Source organism: Corticium candelabrum, chromosome 4, assembly GCF_963422355.1.
Source record: "Corticium candelabrum chromosome 4, ooCorCand1.1, whole genome shotgun sequence".
Taxonomy (NCBI): Eukaryota; Metazoa; Porifera; class Homoscleromorpha; order Homosclerophorida; family Plakinidae; genus Corticium; species Corticium candelabrum.
This window is the reverse complement of record NC_085088.1, coordinates 144,504-168,720: the sequence shown is the minus strand read 5'-3', so window position 1 is coordinate 168,720 and position 24,217 is coordinate 144,504. Positions and strand designations below refer to the sequence as shown.

The 24,217-nt window shown below is 40.8% G+C and overlaps 5 protein-coding genes across 6 annotated transcripts; 3 read left to right on the top strand and 2 right to left on the bottom strand.

The window, feature by feature from the left end:
• The first annotated feature begins 45 nt into the window (after nucleotides 1–45).
• LOC134179005 (guanosine-3',5'-bis(diphosphate) 3'-pyrophosphohydrolase MESH1-like) lies at nucleotides 46–5,632 on the top strand. The gene is made up of 3 exons (XM_062645917.1): nucleotides 46–236; nucleotides 313–341; nucleotides 5,070–5,632. Exons 1-3 carry the CDS (start codon nucleotides 74–76, stop codon nucleotides 5,463–5,465), a joined length of 588 nt encoding a protein of 195 aa, XP_062501901.1. The 5' UTR covers nucleotides 46–73; the 3' UTR covers nucleotides 5,466–5,632.
• A 1,167-nt stretch (nucleotides 5,633–6,799) lies between these two features.
• On the top strand, nucleotides 6,800–9,080 carry LOC134177926 (alpha-actinin-4-like). Its single transcript, XM_062644703.1, has 8 exons — nucleotides 6,800–6,862; nucleotides 6,953–7,023; nucleotides 7,097–7,174; nucleotides 7,255–7,337; nucleotides 7,413–7,487; nucleotides 7,656–7,758; nucleotides 7,815–7,893; nucleotides 8,160–9,080. The coding sequence occupies exons 1-8, from the start codon at nucleotides 6,800–6,802 to the stop codon at nucleotides 8,964–8,966; spliced, it is 1,359 nt and encodes a 452-aa protein (XP_062500687.1). The 3' UTR covers nucleotides 8,967–9,080.
• Nucleotides 8,794–15,696, bottom strand: LOC134178086 (pre-mRNA-splicing factor ATP-dependent RNA helicase DHX16-like). 2 transcript variants are annotated; one of them, XR_009969585.1, is made up of 14 exons: nucleotides 14,502–15,696; nucleotides 13,309–13,554; nucleotides 13,124–13,239; nucleotides 12,698–12,839; nucleotides 12,569–12,637; nucleotides 12,424–12,504; nucleotides 11,633–12,058; nucleotides 11,051–11,218; nucleotides 10,927–10,994; nucleotides 10,797–10,872; nucleotides 10,565–10,651; nucleotides 10,262–10,501; nucleotides 8,979–9,353; nucleotides 8,794–8,912 (listed from the first exon to the last, which is right to left on the bottom strand). XR_009969585.1 is itself a non-coding variant. In XM_062644872.1 (14 exons), the coding sequence occupies exons 1-14, from the start codon at nucleotides 15,633–15,635 to the stop codon at nucleotides 9,120–9,122; spliced, it is 3,021 nt and encodes a 1,006-aa protein (XP_062500856.1). In that variant the 5' UTR covers nucleotides 15,636–15,696; the 3' UTR covers nucleotides 8,995–9,119. The 2 variants fall into 2 exon arrangements, 1 of the variants encoding a protein (XP_062500856.1); XM_062644872.1 differs by lacking the exon at nucleotides 8,794–8,912 and having other exon boundaries at nucleotides 8,995–9,353; nucleotides 11,633–11,745; nucleotides 11,812–12,058.
• Nucleotides 15,697–15,879: 183 nt separating this feature from the next.
• Nucleotides 15,880–20,858, top strand: LOC134178087 (kinesin-like protein KIFC3). Its single transcript, XM_062644873.1, has 14 exons — nucleotides 15,880–15,951; nucleotides 16,014–16,129; nucleotides 16,370–16,438; nucleotides 16,537–17,163; nucleotides 17,607–17,695; nucleotides 17,764–17,917; nucleotides 17,972–18,114; nucleotides 18,179–18,634; nucleotides 18,812–19,105; nucleotides 19,175–19,279; nucleotides 19,469–19,717; nucleotides 19,797–20,124; nucleotides 20,257–20,435; nucleotides 20,503–20,858. Exons 2-14 carry the CDS (start codon nucleotides 16,036–16,038, stop codon nucleotides 20,572–20,574), a joined length of 2,859 nt encoding a protein of 952 aa, XP_062500857.1. The 5' UTR covers nucleotides 15,880–15,951; nucleotides 16,014–16,035; the 3' UTR covers nucleotides 20,575–20,858.
• LOC134178089 (phospholipase A2 group XV-like) lies at nucleotides 20,856–24,215 on the bottom strand. Its single transcript, XM_062644877.1, has 4 exons — nucleotides 24,104–24,215; nucleotides 23,882–24,035; nucleotides 21,984–22,207; nucleotides 20,856–21,742 (listed from the first exon to the last, which is right to left on the bottom strand). The coding sequence occupies exons 1-4, from the start codon at nucleotides 24,177–24,179 to the stop codon at nucleotides 21,003–21,005; spliced, it is 1,194 nt and encodes a 397-aa protein (XP_062500861.1). The 5' UTR covers nucleotides 24,180–24,215; the 3' UTR covers nucleotides 20,856–21,002.
• Nucleotides 24,216–24,217: the final 2 nt, after the last annotated feature.

Below are 24,217 nucleotides of genomic sequence, written 5' to 3'. Positions count from 1 at the left end.
CGCACATGCGCAAATCTTGGGCACTCGGAGTCCCACGAACTCCAAACGTTAGCGCCAAGCAAACAGTTGCAAGATGGCGGCTGATAGTGTCTCTTCTGGTTTTGATGGTTTGGAAGATTTGGTCGGTGCAATAAACTTTGCAGCCGTCAAACACAGCAAACAACGTCGTAAAGACGAGGAGAAGACTCCATACATTAATCATCCTATTGGAGTGATGGACATTCTTTGCAATGAGGGTATAGCTAGCAGTTACAGACGTCTGCTGCGTGAAAAGTGATTGCTATAATATTGATGACTTTGATTTGTGTGTAGCTGGAATTAGAGATCTTGCTGTGCTGAAGGTGTGTGTGTGTGTGTGTGTGTGTGTGTTTGTGTGTGTGTGTGTGTGTGTGTGTGTGTGTGTGTGTGTGTGTGTGTGTGTTTGTGTGTGTGTGTGTGTGTGTGTGTGTGTGTGTGTGTGTGTGTGTGTGTGTGTGTCCGTGGTGTGGCTTCACAGATAGTTATAGTGGTAGCGTGCGTTAGCGGTCAGTCATTCACGCACTGGTATATTCAGTTGTCCTGTTTTGATTTTAACTAACAGAGTTGTGTTATACGTGTATGTTACACGCGTAGCTATCTCTACAAACATAACATTTTGTCGACAAGGATGGAGGAAGCAAGAGCAGAACCCACAGGATATATGGCATGCGCAGCTTTGGTCCCGCCGTTTCCTTTTTTGGCACATGTAGGACAGCCACCGGTTGAATGGGAAGACAGGATTGCAAGTTTTACAACGTATTTGGATGCAACGGGTCTTTCATCTCTTCCAGATTCCAGGAAAAGGTCAGTATTGGTCGATTGTCTAGGAAATGAGGGACAGTGAGTTTTCACTTCACTGGATGTGACATCAGACACATATGAGACTGCCGTGAAGTCTTTGGGTGACTATTTTGGGTCCCACACGAACATAGCAGTAGCTTGGTTCAGATTCCGACAAAGGCAACAACAACATGGGGAATCGGTTTGAGACTATGTGGCATGTTTGAGACAATTAGCAAGGAAGTGTAAGTTTGGAACTATGGAGAATGAAATGGTGAGAGACCAACTAATTGAAAAAACGAACATTCCCAAGGTTAGAGGAAGTGTTGTTGGAATCGGTGGGCTGTCATATGCGAGAGTCATTGAGTTGGCCAGCCAGGTAGAAAATGCTTTGGCGGAAGCACAACAGATGGCTAGGGCTGTGGGCGAATCCTTAGAATATTCCACACAGGTACACCCGCAAAGTTTGTCAGGAGGTTTCCTTGGGAATTCCGTCCAAGAGGTGTCAATCAGAGGGAGCAGCAGACAAAAGCAAGTGCAGTCTCTTGAGCACCACTCGGTTAAGCAGAGGCAAAATCTGTATGGTAATTGTGGATTTTCTGACCACTTTACAGGCAGTAGAACATGTCCTGAAAAAGGCAAACAGTGCCGACAATGTTGCAAGTACAACCATTTTGCCAGATGTTGTCTATCTAAGCAAAACAGTGAAGTGGTCAATAGTATTAACAGCAGTCAAGGGGAAGTTAAAACCTGCAGTTGTCACATAGAGGGTGTTGAAATCCAGTTTATTGTGGATTTGGGTGCCAAGGTGTCAGTGATTAATCAACAGACTTTCCAACAAAATTTTAAGAGATTATCATTAGGGCCATCAATTACCCTATCAGCATATGAATGACCAGTTATTCCTGTCTTGGGGCGTGACATTATTAGTAAGCTTTGCTGGTAGGCAATCCTTTCCTTTCTCATTCTATGTTATGACTAAGGGAGAAAACTTAATGGGTGTGGACTTATTTGATAGACTGGGATTTCAAATAGTAGATACTATGACAAATGAAAAGAAGTTACTAATGGTAGATGGCAAGGTGAGACAAAAATGGAGCAACATTTTTCAGGGACTGGGCAAAGTAGAAAAATTTTCACACCAGCCTATGCTACGACAAGATGTGACTCCAGTGAGACAGACGATGCGTCGTATACCTTTGTCTTTGCGAAAAGAAGTGTCTGAGGAGATCAGTAGAATGTTGTCAGAAGGGATTATTGAGCAGATTGATACCTCCCCTAGGATGTCGAATGTGGTGATTGTACGAAAGAAGTCAGGGGATATCCGACTATGCCTTGATCTAAGACAAGTAAACAAGGCTGTTATTCCGGACGCGTATCCAATTCCTTCTCTAGAAGAGTTAATGTCAGAATTTAATGGGTCACCTGTATTCTCCAAACTGGATTTATCTCAAGGCTATTTGCAGATTCCTCTGGACAAGAGCAGTCGGAGAATTACTGTGCTCATTACTCATGATGGGGTGTATCAATTTTGATGAGTTCCCTTTGGCTTGGCATCAGCCCCTAGTGCGTTCCAAAAGATTATGAAGCAAGTTTTGAGAGGGCTTGAAGGAGTGACTGTATATTTGGGCAACATAATAATACATGGCCCAAGCAATGCAAAACATGACTGCCGTCTAGAGAAAACTCTAGAAAGACTAGCAGACTACCATCTAACATTAAACAGTAAGAAGTGCTCATTTGAGCAAACAGAAATCGAGTTTATGGGCTACAGAATTGATGCCAGTTGGTTAAAACCAATTCATTCAAAAATTGAAGCAATCGTAAACATTCCAATCCCAACAAATACGAAAGAGCTTGCATCATTCTTAGGAGTTGTGGGATACTATTCTAGATTATCGAGGATTATGCAGATATAACGACCCTTCTAAGACAACTTCTGAGGAAAGACGTGCCTTGGGTCTGGACATCAACATGTGCAGAAGCAGTAGAGAAATTGAAAAGAAAGATTGTATCACCACATGTTTTGGCTCATTTTTCAATAGATGATGCAACATATGTCACGTGTGATGCTTCAGGAGTGGCAGTGGGGCAGTGTTAACCCAGATTAAACAAGGCATTGAATAACCGATAGCGTTTGCCTCACAGGCATTGACAGATCAAGAAAAGAAGTACTCGGTGGGAGAAAGAGAGGCTCTGGTTTGTCTATGGGCATGTGAAAGGTGGCACACATACTTGTATGGTCGCCACTTTGTATTGCAACCAGACCATCAGGCTTTAACGGTCCTACTGTTATCAGGAGGATCAGGCCATCAACCTCTTTGAATTCATAGATGGTTCGACCGTTTAAACCAGTATATTTTTGGAGTGTAATACAGCGCAGGCAAACAAAATCAGGTTGCAAATTTTCTTTCAAGGGCCTTTGGTGGTTTACGTAATACAGAATGTGCTGTGGGCGGAGAAACGTTTCAGGTGGTTTGCCAATACTTGGACTCAGTAGTCACGCCAGGAGAGTTGAGACAAGAGTCAGAGAAAGATTCAATATTACATAAAGTCAGACAATATATAGTGAAGGGATGGCCACGAGATTTGACATGTAACCAACTCAGTAAATTCTACAGTGTTTGGGATAAGCTTTCTGTTTGGAATGATGTTTGTGTAGCATGAGGAAGTCGAGCGGTAATACCAACAAAATTGAGGAAAACTATCTTGGATTTAGCACATGAAGGACACTTAGGGATGGTAAGAATGAAACAAAGTTGTCGAGAAACAGTGTGGTGGCCTGGTATAGACCAGAATATTGAAGAGATGGTACGAGCATGTGTTGCGTGTGTGAGCAATGGAAATCACTGCAAGCTAACCGGTGCCACTCCACCCAATATCTTGGCTGACCAAGCCTTGGGAACAGATTCAAATTGACGTAGTTGGAGAATTACAAGGAGCACCGAACAATTATTGATATCTAATTGTGGCACATGATTTGAATTCAAAATGGCCAGAGATTTGTCCCACTAGTCATACTGAAACTAGTCGAATCATTGAAGTTTTGCAAGACCTTTTTGTTCATTGGGGTTTGCCATCTACTATTGTCACAGATAACGGACCTCAATTTGTTTCAGGACAATTGGAGTCATTTCTTGAAAAGAAAGGTATTCAGCATATATGAACATCATTATACCATCCACAAGCAAACGGTGGAGTAGAGAGGTTCAACCAAGTTGTGAAATAAGGTCTTAGAACACACTTGTTAGAAGGCAGATCATTCCCTGAAGCAATCAGACGGATATTGATAAATTACAGAGCAACACCTCATGCGTTGACAAGGCGATCACCAACGGAAATGATGATAAATAGGGAATTTCGCCTTCCTTTGCAATTTTACCACCACAAGTGAATGACAAGGATAGTGTAAATGGGGATATGGAAGAAGAGAATGCTACTTTGAGGGAAACAACAGAAGATACAACAAGGATTAGACAAGAGCAACGCAAACTAAAAGAGAGAGGATTGAGAACAGAATGCAAAGGAGTATTCTTTGAAAGAGGGTGATTTGGTGAGAGTTCAACGTCCAGTAAGGAAAAGCAAATTACACCAACGATTATCCGAGCCCTTGGAGATGGTAAAAAATAGAGGACACGATGCCTATTGTTTGAGTGATGGTACTAGATGGCATACGGGCAGATTGGTATCGGTGCCTATGACAACAACAGCAGGTGGGGTAGAGGAGGAAGGTGAGTTGCCAGGAGAGGAGAGGACTACACGAAGCACGGGTAGTGAGGCGACAGAGGGGGGAGAACAACTTTCTGCAAGACCATCAAGATTACGAAGGTCCCCAACATGGCATAAAGACTACGAGATATTTGGCATACAATGATAGATGGTATACCCCTCTGCATTGTGGTAGAGAGGGGGAAGATGTGGTGTAGCTTCACAGATAGTTATAGCGGTAGCGTGCGTTAGGGGTCAGTCATTCACAGTTGTCCTGTTTTGATTTTAAATAACTAACAGAGTTGTGTTATACGTGTATGTTACACGCGTGGCTATCTCTACAAACATAACTGTGTGTGTGTGTGTGTGTGTGTGTGTGTGTGTGTGTGTGTGTGTGTGTGTGTGCGCGCACGCACGCACGCTCGCTCGCACATGTATTTGTGGTGTGCGCATGCGTTTGCTTGCATGCCTGTCTGTGTCCATCTATCCATGCCTTCATCTGTTTGCACAATAACACAGGTGATTTCAAGTCAATAAGTTGGAATATACTTTATCTATTACAGGCTGCTGTACTACATGACACCGTTGAAGACACAGACACTACTCTAGATGAAGTTGAAGAGAACTTTGGTGCACACGTTCGTAGTGTCGTAGCAGAGGTTACTGATGATAAGAGTCTACCTAAGCAAGAGAGGAAGCGTCTTCAAGTTGTGAATGCACCTCACAAATCTAGAGAAGCCAAGTTGGTGAAGCTTGCTGACAAGCTTTATAATCTTAGAGATCTGTCCATCAGCACTCCTTCTGGTTGGTCAGAAGGCAGAGTGCAGGAATACTTTGTGTGGGCCAGTCAAGTTGTTAAAGGTTTGTCTGGAACTTGCAAAGTATTGGAAGACAAACTGGCTGATGTGTTGGCAAAGAAAGGAATTCGTTTGGAGACAATTGTATCGGAGGCAGAGTAGGGATGCTAGCTTTCTTGTCACTTATGTTTATACATATTATGGAAACGTTATGCATACAATGCAGCTGAGTTTTTAGGCTTCGGAACTTTTTGCAATGGTTTCTTGTGGTCTGTTTGTGAAACAACATGACTGTCATCAAATGTGTACATGTGTATGGGGTATGACCTAATGTAGGGAGCTTCTTACTTTTGCTGTTCGTGTCTCTCTCTCTCTCTCTCTCTCTCTCTCTCTCACACACACACACACACACACACACACACACACACACACACACTCACACATACACACACGCGCGCGCGCGCATGCACACAAATATGAGTAAACACAACAGCAAAAACCAAAAGGAAATCTACAGCCGCTGTGTGTGTGTGTGCATGTGTGTGTATGCGTGAGAAATACAAGATTGGTTTTAGAACATTTTGAAGAAGCTAGAGTTGACAAGATTGTAGAAAAGAGATTAATGCGGCACAAGTGTACATAAAAAAACTTGACTACAAATTATGTTTGCAATATCTGCAATCGAGTATAGCCTGGTTCACAGTATTGACGCTGACGCTCAGTCAACATCAAAGACACCGCCTTGATGATTTCTATTCCAGCGTCAGCGTCGATGTCAAGGCGGCGTCTTTGATGTTGACGTAAATACTGTGAACCGAGCTTTGCGTCTTTGCGCATGCGCGAGCGTCATCAGCGGCCTAGTGTAAACCTAGCTTTATTTACCAGCTTTATTTACTAGCTTTATTTACTAGCTTTATTACTAGCTTTATTTACTAGTCGTTCTCGAATTGGACTCGACACATGAACATGCTCACCAAATTCAAAATCAAACTACGTACTGCAGCTGCTGAACGGAAGTCGTGAGCTCATTCTGTTGAGTAGCGAAAATGAAGTGTGTGTGTGTGTGTACGTGAACTCTCTCATGCTGTCTTCCTCCATGCATCCTTGATGATCATAAGCGTGTTATATAATTTCCTTTGGAATCGTTTGACTTCCCAACAAGGTGCTTTCTAGCTAGAGGAATGAGCCGCCAAGCACTGAACAGGAAGCGCAATTTCCAGTGAGAATTGGCGTGGTGGCACTAGCATACACCTCCAGGGCCACAAGAAACACTATAACGTTAATATGAATAGTCATTAAGGGTGAATTAAGTTTAGTGCAATTGCGCTGTCTCTTGGAAACCTAGAGGCGTAAGTTAATTACAACTTGCAGTCTTCTATTGATAGAATAAATTGAGCTCCTCAGCAAGAATTGCACCAATGAGCACCAGATTTATGAATGCCCTAACGTTAATTACATTTTAAAGAAATCCACCCACTGGATTTTGTAAAGTTGCCATGGACAGTAGCCGTTTGCTGTCGTTTAACTTTTCTGCGACATCGCACCCCGTGCAAGTGAAGGTATAAATGCGCTGTAGCCTTATCTTTACATGTTAAGTATCAGACAACACACGTACTTGCACATACATGGATCCACACGTGTCTGACTAGACGCTGCTGCGTTGGGCCAATAGTCATTTGAAGAAGAGCGGCAAGACATTGGAGCAGCTGGAGCAACTGAGGTAGGAGATGCGATTATTTACGATGAGTGAGCAGCACATCAACTGCATTACATATTGTTTCACTGCACTTTAGAGAAGGTCTGTTGTTGATCAAATTCATACAGTCTGTTGCTCAAGTTAATCTTGAATGCAAGGATCCCGTCACGTCTCGGTGACTGCATGCCAGCTGTTGAACTTGTAGCTTCTAGAACACTCAGTAGCTGCATGCATGTTGTGTTGTTGACCATGCAGAAGTGACAATGTTGCCAATCTAAAAACTGCAATCGACTTTCTTGGTAAACAGCATTTCGATACAAAAGAATGGAGGATTGACGGTAAGTTGTAACCAAATTTAATTAATGTGTATTCAAGGTGATCCTTGATATTCTGGATTATTATACTGCATGTAGCTCTACAAAGAGGTGATGAAAAAACTGTTCACTCTCTGGTTCATGCGTTAGCTTGCAGATATCACATAGGGCTAGGTGAGGCATCATTGACGTATGCAGATACACTGCTGCTTTCACTGTGGTGTGTGTGTGTGTGTGTGTGTGTGTGTGTGTGTGTGTGTGTGTGTGTGTGTGTGTGTGTGTGTGTGTTGCAGGCATATCTGTATGTTGATAGATCACATACATTGTTGTTAACGTTGTTAGTTCCTGGGAAGGCAATGTTAAAAGCTCGTCACCAACTGCTTGAGTGGGTTAGAGAATCAATTAGAAATGTCAGGAATATGACAATAAAAGGACTTGATTCAGGGTTAGCTGCTTGTTTTTGCCTTCTGCAAGACTGTTAGAAATTCCTCTTGTCTATAGATTCCATGATGGGTGGACACTGGCATCACTGGTACATTATTTCAAACCAAACCTGTTGCAGCTGGATACCACTGAACAGGTGTAGCAGAATAACTATCTGTCGACCATCACTCCTCCATTCAACTGTTTGCCTGCCTGTTATGTGTGTTCTTGTAGTTTCATAGTCTGTATGTCTGTTTGCCTTCTTGTCTTCTGCTTGATACCCAGACATTCTCTTGAATCAGTGAAATTTAGAAATAATAGCATAAAACACCCTTCGACAAATCCTTGATACAAGGCTGCTGCCTACATGGTGTATAGTGTTGACATGAAAATGATGTGTTGTTAATGTTAATTGCTTCACAGGATGACCCACTGACAAGAACAAAGAAGGCACTTGCTGCAGCTAATACGGCTGGAGTCTTGTGCCTCATTGATGCCGCAGATCTAGTGCCATCTGTGCTGCCTTATGACAATGGTTCAGAAGCTCATGTTGCAGCAGTAGACAGCTTTTCTCTTCTCATGTACCTCACACAGATGAAACATGTGTTTGAGCCATCAATTTCTGTTGGTGAGCCTTCTGTCAAACTTTCACCGGTTCAACCCAAGAAGCAGCCAATGTTGGATATGAGTTCAGAGAATGATCACGTGTCTAATGGTACTCACTCTGTCCCAAGTCCATCCCCAACTGAAGAAGGCAAATCTCCATTCAAAAGTGGAGTCACTTTCCACAGAAACAAAGAACGAAGTCCAGCAATGCAACATAAAGTTACAACTCATTCTCCATTACGAGTCAGTGCTGTATCCAAAAGTGTATCTACAACATCACATCTTATGAAACGGTTAGCTTCATCTGTACCTAATGGATTAGAAGATCTTATGCAGCTGTTGTTTCGTGAAGTTGAGTCATTAGAAAAGGAAAGGGATGACGCCCTTCAGTTAGCTGAAACTCTGTCTAGTGCACTTGATTCAACACAATCTCATGACAGTAAAGAACAAATGCCCAAATCACTGGCTGCAGACAACACAAGCAAACAAGGAAAGTACAGGGCAAAGATCAAACAACTGGAATTGCAAGTGTCACAGTTAGTTGCTGAGAATAAAGAACAAAAGAAACAGCTGCAAAAGAGAGATGGTTTCATAAAGATGCTCAAAAATGAGATAAAACAATGAGCAATGGCTTACTTTGTAGATCCCAGAATAGCAATAAAGTTGACTGCATTAGAACTACTGATAAAAAGCTCAAACAATGCTACAGTTTTGAACATATGAATAATGTATTTGCATTTTGTTCCAAAAGTCAAGACTACATGTACAAGAAGATTCTTAGACAGCACGGGCTTGTTCTTTGGTAACACCTAAAGTTTTAGGTAATTTCTGAGTGGCTGTGTCTTGCAGTTCTTTTGCTTTGTAATAATGAGGTGCAACTTCTAGCAGCCACTGATTTTCTATCTCAATCACTTGCCTCATATATTCTTTTGTTGTGAAAACCAATTCGTGGTAAATTAACCATCTTGACTGATCCTCAAACAGACAACTGTTGGGATGGATGTGAACAGCCTAGTAACAAATGATCATGTTAATAATGAAAACTCCTTCCAGTCAACATAGTCCATTGTTTCTATCACTAGCTGACATACTAAACTATATACCGTATTACCCTGCATTTTGCTGCATGCCTGTAAAAGTGAGGTTTACCAAAACTTACATGAGGCAGTTCTGGTAACTAAACCAACATGCCTGTAGAGGGTGGGTAAGTGTCAGCACAATGGGTGGTGCTGGTGAAGGCGGGGCGATAGATAATAACATCGTGCACACATGTATAGTTCCATGATGGCAGAGCTGGATGGCACTTTTGAAAGGGAGGAGAGAGACACACTTATTGCCATGGAAGAGCATCAAACAAGCGTTGGAGACTACGGCAGTCTAGCACTTGGAAGAAAATCATATAGCATTGCCACAAAACTGCACGTACTTTGAAGCAGTCGTTTGACCCCGCATGTTGTTGCATGCCAGTAAACCCTGGAATATACCGGCACCATGTCAACTTCAGTGTATACAGGCATGCAGCAAAATGTGGGTAATACGGTAAGAAGTCAGAGACAATTAAATGCTTCCATGCAAACCTGTTGTGCATATAGTTTCCAACAACTTTCAAATGCTAGAAGCACTTATTATGTCTGATGTACCATGCAAACAATAACGAGATAAAACACCACACAACAAATACTGCAATGACTGCCTCCCACATACAAGTGAGAATAGGCTTAAGAAACCAAGAGACAAATAGGTCATAGACTAAAATGTATGTAGACTAGACAGTCACGACTTGCCACAGTAAATACGCAATTTTTCAGTAAGTCGTACGTAACAAACTGACAACTCCAGAAATTTTCTACGTCTGTCTGTCTTTGCAATAAGTCGTAAATGTAAACTGTGTATAATAATTGCAGTGATATATTACTAACCTGCTGATGCTTTACTGTTTTGTATTGTCCACCCTTAGAAAACTTGGCTGTGTGATAGAAAAAGCCAGCAGTAATTGCTTTTCTAATAGCCACAGAATCACTGACATTTGACGTCATCTCAATCTCCACCCTCTCCATCAGCCCTTCAAGCTGATCTCTAACATCTCGAGCACGACGCATTGACCGATATTGAATGAAATTCTCAAAACACCATTGAGTGGAGAAATCAGTTTCAACCCACTAAATAACACAACACAAAAACGTATAGTCTTCATTTCTCTGTGATTTGGATTTGTTTCCTACTTCATTATACACATTTAGCAGTGATAGATGGTCACCACCAGGCCGGAAAAAATTCTTTCGTGCATTATCAGCATGTACTATCTTATCCTAAACACAAATGTGTAGGTAATTAACGTTGAGTGACTTGTCTTATCATCGTGTAGTTCAAGCATATCACAAACAAAATACGCAAACCAGATAGCTCCCCTTTATATTCTGTGAAATAGCAATATAACAAACGTAAAGCACTTGCCTTTGGTCGATAAAATATTGCATTATTGACAGACAACATAGCTGTGACAGTCAAAATCTCCTCTGAGCAATGATATCTGTGTAAACATTGACAAGTTCACTACATGTTTACTGACATGAAATCGCTTTACTTTTCTGAAGCTATCAGCATCTTAGACAGCATAGGATCAACAGGAAACTCAGCCATACGACGACCCAACTGTGACATAACATATGGTATGTTAAAAGCATAAAAGCAAGCAAACAGGTGCAGACCTTTGTTAGCTCTCCTTGATGATTAAGAGCTCCAAGAGCATAAAGCTGTTCTAAAGCCATGATGAGTGTTTCTGCTGGTGGAGGATCCAAAAAGTCAAAATGAATAAGATCATCAATACCAAGAGACTTCAGCATCAACACTACATTTCCGAGATTTGTTCGTTGAATCTACTCAGAGAAACCAACCATTACACCTAAACATTGCATATCACCCTGGCTGTCTGTGTGCCTGTCTCCTAGTTGCCTTTCTTCTGTTTGTAAGCATCTTTACTGATAATTAATTAGAACCAATTAGCACAAACTAATGCAAACTGATGATAATATTCATGACGTTTAATATAAAAAATAACATCTATTGAGCACTATCTAGCGGTAATGCCTGAGCTACACCAATAGCTACATGTGCACGTCTACTTGTATATCGTTTGTTATACCATAATATTGTAATTTGTTGTGCAACACTGAAAAATAGAGTAAACACACACTCTATAACATCTTCTATAAGATATATTCAATCTGCTTCCCTGTGTGTTTGTCTGTATTTGTATGTCCATATTAATCAAGCCCATTATGGTGACTAACCTCAGGCACTGTGTTCTCTTCCAGCTCATTTTTGTAAGCCCAAGCTGTGTAAAGCCGGAAACACTTGCCAGCTGCGACTCTGCCTGATCGTCCAGCTCTCTGATTAGCTGAAGCTTTAGAGCAAGGTGTAACAACCAATGACTCCATGCCTGTCCGAGGATTATAGCTTTTTTGCTTACAGAAGCCAGGATCAATAACATAAATGATGCCATCAATAGTGAGGCTTGTTTCTGCAATGTTAGTTGCAACAACAACCTTCCTTGCTCCAGGAGGTGTGGGCTCAAATATCTTTGACTGCATGTCAGAGGGAAGGTTTGCATAAATGGGTAGAATGAGCAGCTCTTTGATACGACGACCAAGACGACGACAACGATCCTGTAGACTCTCACAGCATGCTTCAATCTCTTCTTGACCAGTAAGAAATACCTAAATAGCAAATATTGTATTTATTCAAACTTGAAGAGAATAGTTGTTCCCATGTCTACATGCAGGTCATAGTAAACCAAGAATATCAAAATGGCAACTGCTGACTGCTGATCAAGCTCATCAAGTATTTTGTGCCTGTACAATTATCAACTGCTGTACAATTATCAACTGCTACTTCAGCAGTCTGCGCTCTTGTTGTGAGATTAATTGTCATTTAGACAGCATCTTCACCTACCTACATGCCTGTCATAATCAACTAACTACTACCTCTCTGTCATCTACCTAAATGCAGCATTATGCCCAACAAAACTGTAAAGTTAGTGACAGGTTGGTTAGTAGACTGACATAAACACAAACAAACTTACTAAACAGTCACCATCAGGTTGTGTAAGATGTATCTGCAAAACTGACACAACACAAGCGTCTAAGTAGTCAGCTTCTGGTGCCTACAACACAACACAAAAAATTCCAGCCCATTCCATTAAGAACTGACAATTAAATAATTTCTACTTTTGTGTAGTAGATATCAACAGGAAATCGCCTTCCTGGAATGCGAAACACAGGAGCATCATCAAAAAACTAAAATCATTAAAAGCATATAATGCAATGACAAAATGAAAGAGACAGTACGGGAATGACCTGTGAGAACTTCTCTGTGTCCAAAGTGGCACTTGAGATTATCAACTTGAGCTCAGGTCTAAATCTAGCAATGTCTTTGACTAAACCAAACAGAACATCTGTGTGAAGTGTTCTTTCATGAGCTTCATCAATTATCATAACACTATAGAAACAGGCATGAGGGAAACAGCTAAGGGAGTGGAAGTAAATACAGCATCTTGTCATGCAATGTCTGTCAGCCAGTCAGCCTCAAGTCTCACTCTCCCAGCTAACTGTTGTCTGTCAAAAGATCTCTTTACCCAACTTGAGAGAGCTGGTTTAGAAACTTACCATAAAAGCATCAGGGCCCCAAAAGCCATAGTGTTCCATTGTAAGAGAATTCAGAAAAGTTCTACACAACTGACCGTCTGTCTGTCATTAGATTTGTCTATTACATCTAGTAGGTACCTGTATGACTGCAGATCTGGTTCTCCAAGAAACTCCCTTAAAAGCATGCCATCAGTCATGTACTTGACAACAGTCCGTTCTGATGTGCAATCCTCAAAGCGAATACTATAGCCAACCTTCACACAAAAACCAGTGTAACAAAGTGAAATAGTTACCCAAAGTAACATAACACTACTGTCTGTCACCTCATTGCCCAGTTTCACTTCCATCTCTTCGGACACTCGAGCTGCCACACTCATAGCAGCTACACGTCGGGGTTGTGTGCACCCAATCTTCTTGCCATCTTTACACCATCCTGACTCATACAAATATTGAGGCAGCTGTGTTGTCTTGCCACAGCCTGTTTCGCCTTCTATAACCAGCACTTGGTGATCTTCAACTGCTTTAAGAAGGTCGTCTCTGAATTTAAAGATTGGAAGACTACGACGAGTCTGTTGACAACAAACATTTTCACATACAGATGTCAAGCATTTGAAGAATTATCTACCATAATTATTCTAATTATAGCGCCTCAAAATAATAATTATCAATCTAAATGCTCTCCAATTAGAGTCTAAAAATAATTATGGCTCCACAAGGCGCTTCAATTAGAGGGGTGCTTAGGTAATTAGAGTCATAGGGCTCATTGTAAAATGTAGGACTCTCAACAAAAACCCAACTTTTATTCTACTCTACAACAGACTGCCTGTGCTTTGCAAATCTTCGAATAAAGCTGTTCCTCAATCGCCATCAAGAAAATGTTACAAATTCAGAAGTGAAGCGCCATTTAGGCAATCAATCAAGACCTATTGCTACTTAATTGTTTGCAATGATTCTAAAAGGTGCTCTAATTAGAGCCTAATAATAAATAATTACAACTGCCCATGGCACTTCAGTAAGAGGGGTGTTTATGTACTATATTTCTTGGATTAAACATTGCACTTGAATGAAACAACTAGAACCAAACACTGCCCTTGAAGACACTGCGCTTCATTTAGGGTAATATGCCAATACTGGTATACTAACATAAGAACTGTTCACCAAGCCTTGGTGCTTCAGCTCATTAATTAAATTAATCATTTGCTATCTTCACGTGCAATTGCCTTTACCTGCAACTCATTGCACGAATTATTTACTTGAACTACTTGAGAACAAATAGTTTGATAAATAAATGCAGCCCTCATTTAAACACCACATCTAGAACTATTAACTAAAATAAATGCAGTGGCATTTATCAAAGAATTTTGATAATTGAAAAAGAAAGCAGAAGTAGAAAAAGAATGAAAAGGAGGAATCACAATTAAATTGTCAGAAAACTGTTACTTATCCTTCTGAGTAATTATGCAACATAATCACAGTTAGCACTTTAACCCTTTCCTATCTTTCACTGGCAATTTACCTCTTCAATTGATTTCTTCTTTATTTCTGCATCAGACATCATTTCCCTCTCCACCTGCTCTGTTCCAGGTTTAGTTTCTGCCATTACAAATGGAATCTCATCAACCAACAGCTCGTACTCTCCACTCTTGTGTCTTTCCTTTGCATCTTTGGCTCCAGTGGCCATTTTTGATTTACTAATCAATGCTTCCTCCCATTTCTTCTGCTCATGATTTGGTCCCATTTCTTCTGTAATAATTTCATCGTATTTGGAAGGTTTTACGTCTTCTTTAGGCATTTCATAACGTTGGATTTTCTCAATGTCTCGAGCCTTTTCATACTCTTTTGCCAATTTATAGACGGTCTTCTTGTAGGAATGCTCCGATTTTTCACGTTTGGTCAGTTTGATCTCAGGAAACAAATATTCCTCATCTTCTATGTCTCCTAAAACTTCGTCCAATTTATCTCCTCTTCGTTTCTTTAGATATTCTCGTCGACTTTTGACTCTCAATTCTGGCACCAGTTTCTTCCTATCTGCAGCAGCAACGTTTAGCGTTTTCCTTGCCTCTTCCATTGCCTTCCTATCAGACCTTTCAACAATATTTCTTGTCTTGTCTTTGTCTCTCTGCTTGACCCGCTCACTGAACGCATCTCGTTCTTCTAAGTCTTTCCTTCGATGTTCTTCCTCTTTTTCCCAATCATCAGAGTCATCAGAGTCACTCTTTGCTTTCTTCTTCACTACAGTTTCCTCTTCACTTTCACTACTCGACCAAGTCGATTTCTTCGCTCTCAAATGCTTCCTCGTCTTCTGCTTGGGAAACGATTTGATCGGTTGTTGCTCCTCAAATGCGTCATCGTCTTCATCGGAAAGAAGACGATAACTCAAGTTCTTCTGTCTCTGTGCGATGATTTCTCTTTCGCGTAGTCTCTCCCGCTTTTCCGTCGCAGCACGGTGAGGTACGCGATCCCACAATTCTCTTACAAACAGATTCATTCCATCATCCATTGTAACAGCGCCAGACTGAGTGAGATTGTTGACTAGCTGCTCGCTGTTACTCGCCTTTCTACTCAGTCCAATTAAATATTGCACGGTAGTTTTGTCTGACATCCCCAATAAAGTATGCAGACGGTCTTCAACCCACGACTCCAAAGACATTTCAAACAAGCCTAGCTAGAGCTTCCAAACACCCCACATGTAAAACGAAGACTTGATAACATACGGGAAGCTGGTCAGATACGGGACTTGGACTAGATTACCACCTTTCTTAGAACGTTCATTTATGTTCTAGGCATTTATATCGGGCAAATAATGGATCGCAATAAATTTGTTTCTGCACGATTTTCAAACAGTGCTTACCAAATTTGGTTATAATTTTTGAACGTCTATCGTGTGTTGAAATCAACAAGTCTTACTAATTATATCTAACAGTTGCCTAGTGCCACTCCCTGCGAGTTTATTTACGTCTACAAAAGTATACTACATTTTCTCTAGTTACTTGATGTGATTTGGTGTGATCTTGTGTTTGTTTGGTAGCAACGCGCCTCTACAAACGAAGATGTTCAAAGGACCGAGAGAACATCGTCCAGAATTGGCTTCATTGAGCATGGTGTCGAAGGATACTCGCATGAAGCAGGAGCTCGGATTCGAATGTAAAGAATTTATCTACGATGTGATGGGCCACAATGTAGCAAGTTGATTTATCTATCTAGCACGTTTGTAATTATTTTTGATATACATACACACTAGGCTGTTGGATTTCGGTAGCTATAGCATGTCGATTTACTGTCAGTCACATCGCGACTTACTGTAGTTAGTACATAGAATAATCTACATGGAATGTGCTACATTTCGTAGTGTAATGTCTTGATGTTGTTTTCTTTTCGTCGCAGCTGAAGGTTCCGACGACGTTTCTGATCACGAGACGATGTCTGAAGGAGAAACCGAGCCCAACAGACAAGGTAATAGTTTGTTGTGATGGAAAGAGATAGTAAGTCTAAAAATACATCAGCAGCAGGTGGGTCAGTTTTGTTGGGTGTGATGATGTTGACTGTTATAGGGTACCATGCGCAGTTGAAGGTTGAAGTTCAAGCTATGCAACACCAACTTCAGATGAAAGACAACGAGAGACGAGAACTAATGGCATCTTTGAAAGCATCACAAAGTGAGCTGATGAAATGTCGGCGTGAATTAAACAAAGAGAAGAATGTCAAGTCAACACACATGAAGGTACTGAAGAAAAGCCATGCAGATGCTGTGCAAGATAAACAGAAACTGATCAGTGAATTGAGTGATGTTGTGGAAGAGAAGGAAGGAATTATCGAGGAGCTCACAGCAAAGCTACAAGGAGGAGAATTGAAGATAAAGCGGGGGAAAGCAAATAGTGTGAGACAATTGGTTGATCAGATTAGCAAGCTTCATGGAGAGAAGGCTGCATTGAACGAGAAACTGATAGTCAGTCATCAGGAGTGTGACGGACTACATCAAGAGTGTGATAGACTACATCAAGAGTGTGATAGACTACGTCACGAGTCGCAAGAGTTTGAGAAGACTGAAAGCAGCACAAACAAACATGTGGCAAATGGAGTGAAAGTTGAGGTTTTGGAAGAAAGAGATACTTTGATTCGTGAATTAGAGGAAGAAAACACGCTACTAAAGCAGCAGATAGAAGATCTAGAAGAAGCAGGCAAGCAACGTAGTTGTGTGTTAATAAATTTATAAATAAGGAAGAAAGTGGTATGCTGAAGGTATGAAATTGTGTGCATGCTTGATAAGTAACATTTCTGTTATGTTTGTCTGGTACGTAAATATAATAATATAATAAAGTTGTTTTACAGGAGTATTATTTGTTAGTGCATGGTCAAAGAATACAGTTTCTAACAGATGACAATTTCATGTTTGAGTTTATTGGATATGTATTGTGTGCACATCTAACAGACATTTGATTACATACCTTATGCAGCTAATTAGTTTGAGAATTTGAAACTACGTACATTGAAAAGTAGGTATATAGTTTCATAATTACTGGTTTGTTATGTTATTGTACTGCAAATGGATGTAATCTTATGAAGAGTATTTTTGAGATAAATTCACTTTTGTGGTGATGTACAACATTTCTTTCCTGTGAAGACCCAGACATGGAAGAAAGCTTGAGCAAAATGGAGGATGAGGTACGAATTTTGACGACAAAGCTGAAAGAAGCTCAATTGGCACAGAAAGTAAGAAAGGAGGCAGAGCTGAAATGTTGCTTGCTGTAGTTTGTATAAGAGTTTGGTGATGTGTCGAGGGACAAGAAGGAATTCAAAGGGAGAAGGAAGAAATCCGTCAGCAGCTGAAAGACATGGAGGCAAGAGTTGTAAGGGCAGAAGAAGAAAGGAAGAAGATGAAGGAGAACTGGGAAGAAGCAAGGGTTTACATACAAAAGTTGGAGAGCAAATTAGGTCAGCTGACATGTCAAAAGTCATGATCCTGACATGAGCATGCAATCAATTTAGATGTGAGCAGTGATGAAGTCAAGAATCTTCAGGTAGAAATCTTAGAATACAAGGCAACAACTGAGCAGCAAGGAAAGAAGCAATCAGATGTTACTGCTGAGAACAGCAGTCTCAGAGTTGCTCTCAGAAAGGAGTCAGATCGAGTGAGCTGATTCAGAATCACGTGCACTCAAAACCAATTCTTACATCTTATATTAATTTGTGTAGGCAACAAATCTGAATGCAGAGCTATCGAAGATGGCACAGCTTGTGTCTGGACAGAAGGCAGAACTGGAAACGTTGCAAAAAGAAGGGCGAATGCTCAGACAACTGGTGGCAGACAAAGAGAAGCTGGAACAAGAATTGGAGAAGACAAAGGAGCAGGTGAATGTTGGAGAGAAGGCACTTGAACAGGCTAAGGAAACCATCAGAGTTACAGAAGAGAAAGCCAGAGATCAACTTGCTGCTGCCAAGGCAGAGCGTCAAGTAGCAGTAGACAGAGAAAAGAGAAGAGCTGAAAATCAAATGAAACAATTACAGTCAACTGTTAATTCAATGTCAGTCAAGGTGAAAGATTTCAAGAGAGAACTGGATACTGGAATGGTGACTTTTAAAGAATTGAGGATGAAACATGAAGTGTTACATGCAACCATTACTCCAGCAATACAAACAGTCCAATCTAAGGTGAGACAGAAAACAAACTAACTACATGTCACACCGTTTCATATTAGTTGCTATCATGTGAGTTTTGCAATACCAAACTGCATGTAGTCTATTGTAGGTTAGAGTTGGCATCCATTATTAATTCAGATCAGATAGTTAACTGTCAATTTTAGTAATAATTTTCTGCTTGTTTACCAGATATTAAAAGCGATTGCTGATGTTAATGAAACAAACAAAGCTCTTGTTGCCAAGTATAAGAAAGAAATGCGCTTGAGGAAGCGTCTTCACAATGAGATCACTGAAATGAAGGGCAACATTCGAGTTTTTTGTCGAGTGCGTCCTACTATAAGGGAAGATGGTACAGGTCCCATGGCTCAGCATATCGCCAGTTTTGACCATGATGATGATCAGCTGGTGCATGTGATGAGTCGTGGGTCCATGAAGACTTTTGAGATGGACCATGTCTTTCAGCCAGAGTCAACTCAGCAGAGTGTATGTTACATGCCATATGGGAACTGTTTCTGATATTTGTCTGTTTCTGTTATATGATGTATGTATTAGGTTTTCAATGAAGTCAAGGGGTTGATAACATCATGTATGGATGGATATAATGTCTGTATTTTCGCTTATGGTCAGACAGGAAGTGGGAAGACATTCACTATGGAGGTATAAACAGATACATGGAAGGAATTTGAGAATGTAAAGCCTGCGGTGGTTGTGGTGGTGGTGGTGGTAGTAGTAGTGGTGTGTCTGTGTGTGTGTGTGTGTGTGTGTGTGTGTGAGAGAGAGAGAGAGAGAGTGTGTGTGAGAGAGAGAGTGTGTGTGTGCATGTGAATAATGTTGTGTGTTGTGTAGGGGTCAGAAACAAACCCAGGAGTTAACCCCCGAGCCTTAGACGAATTGTTCCTCGTTGCAACAGAAAGGTCTCATGATTGGGATTATGCCATAACAATGTCCGTTCTTGAGATCTACAACGAGCAGATAAGAGATCTCCTGGGAGAAGATCCTGCGGCAAGGATGGACATCCGTCAGCAAACTGATGGACGGATATTTGTGCCAGGACTTAACTGGGTGCAAGTGAAATCAAGGAGTGATGTGCAAGAGGTGTGTTGTGTGTGTGTGTGTGTGTGTGTGTGTGTGCACGCGCGCACATTTGAAATCAACTAATCTCATTTTTAAACAGGTATTTTCTCTTGGACGTGAGAATAGAGCGACTGCTTGCACAAACATGAATGAACACAGCAGTCGTTCACATGCTCTATTATGCGTCAATGTCCAAGGAACAAACAATACCACTGGTTCAAGGACATCAGCAAGACTCAACCTAATTGACCTTGCAGGCAGTGAACGAGTTAGCAAAAGTGGCACAGAAGGAGAGCGCCTCAAGGAGGCACAGAACATCAACAAGTCACTTTCATCACTTGGTGATGTTATACATGCTTTGAGAGCAAAGGCATCTCATGTGCCTTTCAGAAATTCAAAGCTCTCCTATTTGCTCCAAGACTCACTCAGTAATTGTTTGGCACAAACTTTTGGTGTTTATTAGCTTTCCGTCCTTTCATCTATTTTTCTACATGTCCATCTATTTCCTTTGTGCCTTCTTTTATTGCTATACAACATTAAAGCAAATGTTCTTGACGTAGGTGGGGACTCTAAGACACTAATGATAGTGCAAGTGTCGCCTGTTGAGAAGAATTCCGGAGAGACAATTTGCTCTCTGAGCTTTGCTGCTAGGGTTCGGAGCGTTGAGCTTGGACAATCGAGCAGGACATCAGACTCGGCAGAAATTGCTGCTCTGAAAGATCGCCTCCGACTGTATGAGGTATATATAAATGTTATTGAGGAACACAGTGACTGTCATGCACTAAAAACTTTGCTCATGTTGTCAGGATCCATCGGCTGTTTCTCAAGTGACTGGTTTGCCAAAACGAGGATCAGGCATTCCAAGTAGGAAGAAGTAAGCAGTTCAAGAATATCGATTATAGGTGTCACCCATGGCATTATTAAGGCAGCACTTAGCTGTAACTATTTTTGTACATCTGTAATGCACAGATTCAGATTTGGTGTAGATGTTACGGTGATGAAATGTTTGGTATTGAGATTTTATGTTGTAGCAATTTGTATTGACGTGAGGTAAATTATGCTCCCAAATGTGGTGACACTTTGTTGATTGCTATCACTTTATCAAAACCTTGATAGGTGATTTTGAGGGTCTCAGAGCTGCAGAGAAACAATGCTGCTTCATGGTCTGGTTTAATTAACACAAGTGCAAAGCATAAACACACGGCTTCTGTATCTTCATACTCCAAGGTAGTGCACAGCTTTCAACTACGGCAACACATTCATGAAAAACTACTGTAAACGTAATGAATATCTTTTAGTAGAGATGTTATAGTTTTACCAATGTTTGGACATACTTAATGACATCATCATTGGAGACAAGATCAAAATGTTTGACATTTGGGACAACGGTGACAATCACCTTACCTTTCTGTTTCCTTTCCCAGTTCTTACACAACACAAGACTCTCTAGATTGACGGTCCCATCGCCGTTTCCATTTAGTATTGTTGGCTGAGAGTTTGGAAACTGATCGTCATAAACAAACTGACTTGGAGTGCTCACATTGTAGCCATGCACACAGTATACTGGAACACCAGGCAATGGTAGAGACTGAGTAATGTTTGATACCATGTTTACCATAACCTCTCCAAAAGGATAGCCAACAGCTTGAAAGAAGTCATGATACTCGGTAACTGTAAAGTTCCGGTTTGGAGTGATAATGACTGGGGATTTATTCCATACTGATGGTGTTGGTACCAACCATGCTGTTGATGGAAATGACCTCTGTTGCGGTCGAACAGTAAGAGGATCAACAAATACAATGTCTTCATTGCCTCCTGATGCAAAACTCTTCAATAACTGGGCACTTCCTGCCCAAGGACCAGCAATTGGAATCCAGAATCTGAGATACTGTGCTTTCCATTGAGATGAGACAGCATGGGTAAGAAAGTAAAGAGTGTGAAGACATCCAAGACTGTGGGAAAGCAACACAATTTTCTTCTTGTTGTTTAGGCTGTAAGTTTCTTCTATGAGATGCTGCAAGTTGGTGTATAACTGTGGCATAAACTCTACAAAGTAGTAGACAAACACAACGAGACTAAGAAGAGCAACCAAGTTGCACCAGACAGGATTGAGATCTGTTTGTGTAGAGAACAATGTTACAAAAAAGATCATTACGTTGGATCCCACCATTCCGAGCTCCAGTAAGAATTACATGGACAACTTATTCAAATTTATTAACCAATTTTAAAATATTCCATTGTACGTACATACCTAATGAGTACTACATAGAGTAATTCATAAACTTACGCGGTGCTTGTCTCCAGTCATAGGGTGCTCCTCTTATTGAGATGCCAGGTTTGTAACCTATTGTCTTCATTGCACTCACAAGTTTGTTAAAATAATCTCCCACTCCACTGCCTTCAACTGAAGGATCCAAGTATTCAATAGTCGACGTGTTGCCAAATCCAGGGACTCGAATTGAAACTCCTGGGACATTGCTGAAATTGCTTGTTTTATTGTTGTAAACCAACCTGTCATTAGAACAATTCAATTGATTTAGAATTGACACATTGACACATCATATACTAACCAAAATTATTACAATAAGAGAGATGCAATTTTCCACATAACTAAAACAGTAAAACTAAAGTAGTTATGATCACGATTAACTTGTGCATGTTTGCACTGCTGAACAGACTCATTGTGTCTAGTTATCATCGATCTGCATTAAATGTTGAAAGACAAAGGAATGTGTTCTTCTGCCTACTCTGCATGCCAAATACCACCAGTGACCACGCTAGAATAATGTCTTCTTCGCCACTATTTTGAGTTTCACTGTGAGACGCAGAATCTTTGATTCTGATACTGGTCTGTAATGTGTTGTGCAGGTGTGCACTGCAAGGTTACAAGTTGAAAGTTGTCTCTCCTGAAATACAAGCTTCCTCATTTTAAATAGCATCCAGTATCTAAGCTGTAGTAGTGGTAGACACACTACAGTACACGTATACAATGTATATAGTGTATAGAAGTTGCTAATGGATGATTTGTCTCAGTGATTGTGTCCTTTTACCTTTTTTTGATTAATTTATTGAGACTTTATTTTATGACGGGAATCCCTCGACACAGTGGCCGATCTTCCGGTAACCGTGCTTACAAGAAACTATTTACTCTATTAATTACACTAAATCTAATCAAGCATACAAATATAGTTCCTTAGACGATATCTAAACACTACTCTATTTGAAATCGTTCTCAATGAGGAAGGGAGCAAGTTCCAGAAACACTGGGCCCGATAGAAGAAGGTACGATGCAGGGCTTCAGTGTGCGGCCGTGAGAGGATGACTCCTGACGCTGAGAGACGCGTGCCATATGTGCTGCTGATGTCCACCTTCTCGAATCGAAAACAAATTTCGCTGGAAGCCAGCAAATAGAAACCGTGATGAGCTAGAGATCCTAAGTAGAAAGCATGGCGTGCATGTGCTCAAGCCATATTTTGCAAGGATAGGTGAAAATATCACCTGTGGGCTCCCTACCACAACGACCATCGAGGACTCGTAGACATCTCTTTTCAATTCTCTGAAGCTTAGCCGAAATACCAGCAGAAACATCATTCCAAATAGAAGAACAGTAGTCAAGATCCAGTTGAATAATCAATCGCACAAACACCACACGAGCAGGAACATTGAGTAATTTGAATGACCTGTATAAAACGCCTAATTTTCATGCAACTTTCTTCACAGCGGAACTCAAATGGGAACACCAATTCAGATTGTGATCGAAAATAACACCCAGATATTTTGCAGAGTCTACTGGTTTGAGAGCAACGTCATCCACAGTAATTGATAAAGAAGAATGATCAATTGTATCACAAAATTTTCAAAATAGAACCAATTTCGATTTCTTTCCATTTAGCATCATCAAATTGTCTCTGAACCAGGCTGATAATAAGTTAACATCAATATGAAAAACAGACAACACATCATTATAGGAATCACCAGATGCAGAAAGACAGGTGTCATCAGCATATGAAATGACTGAAGAACGTAAATCACCCAAAGGAAGGTCACTTGTGTAGAAATTGAATAATAGTGGCCCAAGTTTTGTAGTTCATGTACATAAAATAAACAGTACAACACACTGGGACGGACAATTGGATGGACGAACCAACCGAGAAACAATATAATTGTTTGGTTGTTAAACTTAACCTTGAATTGTCAACGAAACAGTTGATTACAAAAGGTACTAGCTCCTCCACACTCAACCAAAGTGTATACCAACTACTTTTCTTATCACAGTAACTGTGAATTACGCTCGATCTGTCTAGTTTCGCCTCCAACTGACTGCCCAGCAGACCAGGTACTAACAACACAAACAGAATTGCAATCGTAAGGATATGAGATCCGACATACTGATTTACGTATACACACCTAGAACAAGAGGCGAATTTTCTGCTTTACAATACCGTGAACCTATCATGAGAAAGAGAAGTGAAAAGATAGGCATAGTCCTCTACAAAACAAATCGATTGCCCGTACATAAGC